General features: G+C 43.9%; 1 protein-coding gene across 1 annotated transcript in view; it reads left to right on the top strand.

Annotated features, from left to right (window-relative positions):
* Positions 1–959: 959 nt before the first annotated feature.
* NECAB2 (N-terminal EF-hand calcium binding protein 2) overlaps positions 960–4516 on the top strand; it is a gene marked incomplete at its 5' end in the record, with an annotated part of 38192 nt that continues 34635 nt past the window's right edge. Inside the window, 1 exon segment of the mRNA XM_010010833.1 lies at positions 960–1068. Coding sequence (XP_010009135.1) covers positions 960–1068 — 109 coding nt within the window.

Genomic DNA, 4516 nt, shown 5'->3' with positions numbered 1-4516 from the left:
AAATAACATGCAAAGTGTATGTCCAGATTTTTAAATCCAGATGTTGTTTTTCAATCTCTGAGTTGAGACCAGAGACACTTTCTCCCAACCGCTGGTATCTGCAGGGCCTCTTTGTACAGCTGCAGATGAGGCTGCTGAAGTGCCTGTGCAATAGGCAGAGCCGCTATTAGAATAGATGCTTAAGGTTGAGATTGGAGCTTGCTGCTGAAATTACCTCTCTAGGTGCCCAGAAGAACATTGTTATACCTTTGTCTTGTGGCTGCTTCATGTGCTGGTAGGTTAGCCAAGAGGCATCAGCAAGCTGTAGCCCATACGGCCAGGCAGATGGATTTTGTGTCATCAGGTCCCTTTACAAGTAAAGGCACAACATTAAGGTGACGCAGTGCTTGTGTGTTTAAACAGTTGACAGGTGAAGCAAGATGTGTCTTGTTATGCTTAGTAGCTGCTCTGTTACATTTCTGTCCAAAGCAGGGAGATGTACTGTGGTAGAAAAGATGCAGCTGAATGGAGATGGCAAAAGATACTGCTGGGTTTGGTGTTAATTCCAGTCCTCGGTCTTTTACTATCTGTTACATGTCTCCTAATGAGCATCCTGCATACTTTGAACACAGGGTAGACAAAACACTCCATAATTTCTTAAATATAATTCACTTCTAGGATGAAGCTTGCACGCTTTTCCGCTTTTGGCTTGAGTCATGCCTTGGTTAATAGCCCAATTAATTGCTAACTGCCAGTGCATCCGTGCCCAGGAGCAATGCATCTTCCCTAGCTCTGGTGCTGTAAGAGCTACCGGCTCCCACCCTGTGGCCCATGAGCTCTGCACTGGTTGAGGCCCAGTCCTGCAGAAGCACTTGGAGATAATTTTGGTCTAAATCTTTAAATCTGAACATACCTTTTGATTTTCAGTCTTGCCCCTTGCTTTGCCTGTTCCGTAATGGTGGCTCTGTTGCTGTTTGCAGATGATGGGAAGCTGTCCCTGGAGGAGTTCCAGGCCTTTTTTTCTGATGGGACACTCAATGAAGAAGAACTTGAGAAACTCTTTCATACCATTGACTCAGACAACACCAAGTAAGTTCCCCTTGCCGACATCTTCCTGTTTCACAAAGCCTTTGGATCACAGCAAGAATATGCAGTAGCAGTGCTGTTCTGGAAGGCTAAGCAAAGTGAATCTTGCTTTGCAGAACTTTGCAAAATCGCCATTTCTGCTTAGTTTGTGTCTCACTGTGATGGCCACTATGACTTCTTTGACTTGGTGTTTTTTTCAGGTCATTTTCTTAGTGTAACCTGATCTGAAATGGTGCTTAGTTTTGCCAGTGGGGACATTGAAATGGCTGTTCAGCTATTCCACTTTATCTAAAAGCTTTGCTGCGCTATGAAAGACAACTGTGTGAATCTCTGTAAGCATAGTCCTATCCAGCTATTTTACACACCACAAACTGGAATGAATTGTGGTCTTGTCTCTTTGTGATGTCTCTGTATCCCCTGCACTTGGGCTATGCCTGCTTCACCTCCCACCCAGAATATCCTCTGGAAAGCAGTGATTGCTCTAGCACTGAACAGAAACAGCCCCTTTCTCTTCAAGGTGAAGTTCAGCTGCAGAGAGTCCAGCACAAGCTCTGCAGCTGGTGTTGTAGATGCTTTGCCTCTGCTCTGGTCCCAGCAGCCTGATGTGTCTGTGGTTATGTCTGCACAAAGCCTGGGCAGGGCAGCAAGGGGATGGATCCATGAGCAGCACTGCTCTGTCTGCATCTCAGATTCAATAGCAGCAGGGAAAAGCGATGGCAGAGGAGGGCTTTAGGTGTGCTTTAGTTTGACGTTACATCAAAGTCAAAGCTAAATATGGCACCTGACTGCTCTCACTGAGAAGCAAGCTCTTGCAGCTTGTGCCAAGCTATCAAATCAAGGTGACAGGCTCATTAGCAGCTGATGTTTCCTTCCGTTCCACCTGCCTTTGCCATCTCTCCCTCAGTGCCCCTCTGATTGCCTTTGCTGGAGTCTGAGTTGTATGTGAGCCGTCTGACAAGCGTCTGGCACTGATGGTGTTTGGGATCAGCATGAAGCCCCAGTGGAAGCCCCCCCTGCTAGCAAGGGGTAAAGGCTCTGGGCACCAGCACTAAGGGCACAGCCCACTGGTGGTTTTTCTCTTTCCAAGAGAACTCTGTTTTCAAAGGCCTGGGTAGCTTAGGCTGTTAGGAAATACAAACGAAAGCCAGCATTGAGTCTTATTGCAGTGTGACTCTTAATGCTCTGGAGATAAAATCTGTCTGAAAGCAGATGAAAAGAGAATCTCATTTCAAATGAGAAGTCTTGCAGCAAGTGCTTAAAAAAAAATAATAGTCTGGTTAATTATGAAGCCTTCTGACAGCAGGTACATAGGGTCTTGCCCGTGTGTGTGGTGCATGCTTTGCACCCATCCAAAAGATCCACTGAAAGCAGTAATTGCTCTAGAGTGTGCTGGCACCAAAGCAGCAGATATAAAACTCATCAGTGTGGTACAGGGCCTGCTGCTGAAGATATTTCTGAAGATATTTTCTGAAAGTAAATGTGACGTTTCTCAAAATTCCATCTTTCCAATGTGTGTGCTTCCCAAAGTTTATCCCAAGATCAGAAATGCCAAAGAACATCTTGGTATATGTTACTCACTGCATCAAAGGAATTGTCATGACCCATGAGGGACTGATAGTTGAGCAGAGCAGTGTAGCATCTGCTGTTCTTGGCTGAAAGGAAAAGTAATGAGTTGGCCACCCTTCCAAGTTAAATCCTTCCATGAAATTGGCACTTGCTTATTGATTTGGAAAGCATTGACATCTACAGGAAATCTGTCAAGTTGAGGGAAGAGAATATTCCTCATTTTTAGCTGCAAGAGCCCTTTCAATCTCCAGAAAACCTATTTCAGAGCCGGGCTTCCGTCTGCAAAAGTGCTTTTCACTATGAAACAAGTAGTTTGCTTGACTGCAATCTTGCACCTAGTACAGTCCTTCAAGTTGTGTGTGTGCTCTTCATATTGCCCTGTCTTTTGCTCTCTGCACAGTAAATCAGCAGGTCAGTGGGATTTGGGGCAGGAAGGATGCTGCCTTCAGCCTCTACTGTGCCTGAGGACTAGCATTGCAATTTTGAGCATTGCTGCCACTGAGTAAGAGGAATGAAGCTTTCATTTTACAGGGGAACAGAAGAACAATATTAACTTTATCTTCTGAAAAGGCTGTTTGAATGCCACTTACTTGCTATTTGATAGAAGTTTATTTCTTTTTAACGCTGTTTTTTGATGCTCCGTTTTATCTCTGTGTTTTTCTCACATTGCAAATCATGTTTGTTTAGTGTGCAAAGCAAAGTTTGCTATTGAAATTACGTTACAGCTAGAGTGGAAAATGAAGAAAATTATATTCCTGATGATTATTAGTAATTGCTGTTACCAGCCAAATTACAAAATGTTGATTCAATTCCCTGGAGTATTTTTAGGAGCAGGGAACTGCCTTACTGGAGGAGATAAAATGAATGTCTGAACTGATTTCTTTACTTGCTTTAGTTGGGGTGATAGTGGAAAGGGGAAAAGTTGGACAGAGGAGTAGGAAGATGAGGTTGGTTATGAATACAGGAGTAGCTGAGCTAGAGGAGTGCATGCTTCTGCCTTGGGCATCACAATTCCCCAGTGAAACACCTTGTTGCCAGTAAGGTGCAGTTAGGAGGATGCTGAACTGAACTGAGATATTCCAAAAGAGCCCAGGGGATTAGTGAGAATCCCTCTTCCTTTGTGACTGCTGTGGAAGTGTCTCAAGGATGTTAAAGTGGCATGGCGGACAGAGGCTCCAAACACCCACCTCGGGGTTTATTACCCAGTATCTCCATAAAAGAACCTGCCATCTATGGTAGGGTACAAGGACTGTGCTTGTAGGGTACAAATCCCATCATCACTGGTTATTTCATCTGGCAGCAGGAACGTGCAAAATGTGTCACTTATTTCACTTGTTTTTTTGGCAAAGTTACACTTATAAACCTGCTGTTGCTTAAAAAGGATAATCAAGTGGGATTTTTCTCTCTGTTGCTCACACTGTCTGTCCTCCTTCCCTCCTCCTAGCTGAAGCAGGAGGCAAAAGCAAGACTGATAGGTGGGTTTTTTTAGTTGCTATTTCAGGAGGTTACAGCAGTGCTTTATGGGGAGCTGCCTGAAGGTTACTGGGGAGGTAATGATATGTCACTATGAATATCAATGCTACTGGAATGCAGGAATTACGTGTACAATGTATAAACACACATATTTAAATATGTATGCTTGGTTTGGTGGCAGAACAGGGATTTAGAAAACATGAGATTGGTATTTACCTGGGAAATCCTGCTATATTTGCAAACTTTTTCTAACGATATGTATCGAAAGTCATTGCAAATGGAAAGTCAAAAAAGTTGCAGGGTCACAAATGACCAGATGAAACCCTTTAAAAATGCTACTGTGATACTAGATGAAACTTGCTTTGTCTGACCCACAGTTCTCATCTTCTTCCAGCTCCCTCAGCCAGCCCTT

This window comes from Nestor notabilis, unplaced genomic scaffold, assembly GCF_000696875.1.
Source record: "Nestor notabilis isolate BGI_N333 unplaced genomic scaffold, ASM69687v1 scaffold14463, whole genome shotgun sequence".
Classification (NCBI taxonomy): Eukaryota; Metazoa; Chordata; class Aves; order Psittaciformes; family Psittacidae; genus Nestor; species Nestor notabilis.
This window is presented reverse-complemented; position numbering and strand designations above follow the sequence as displayed.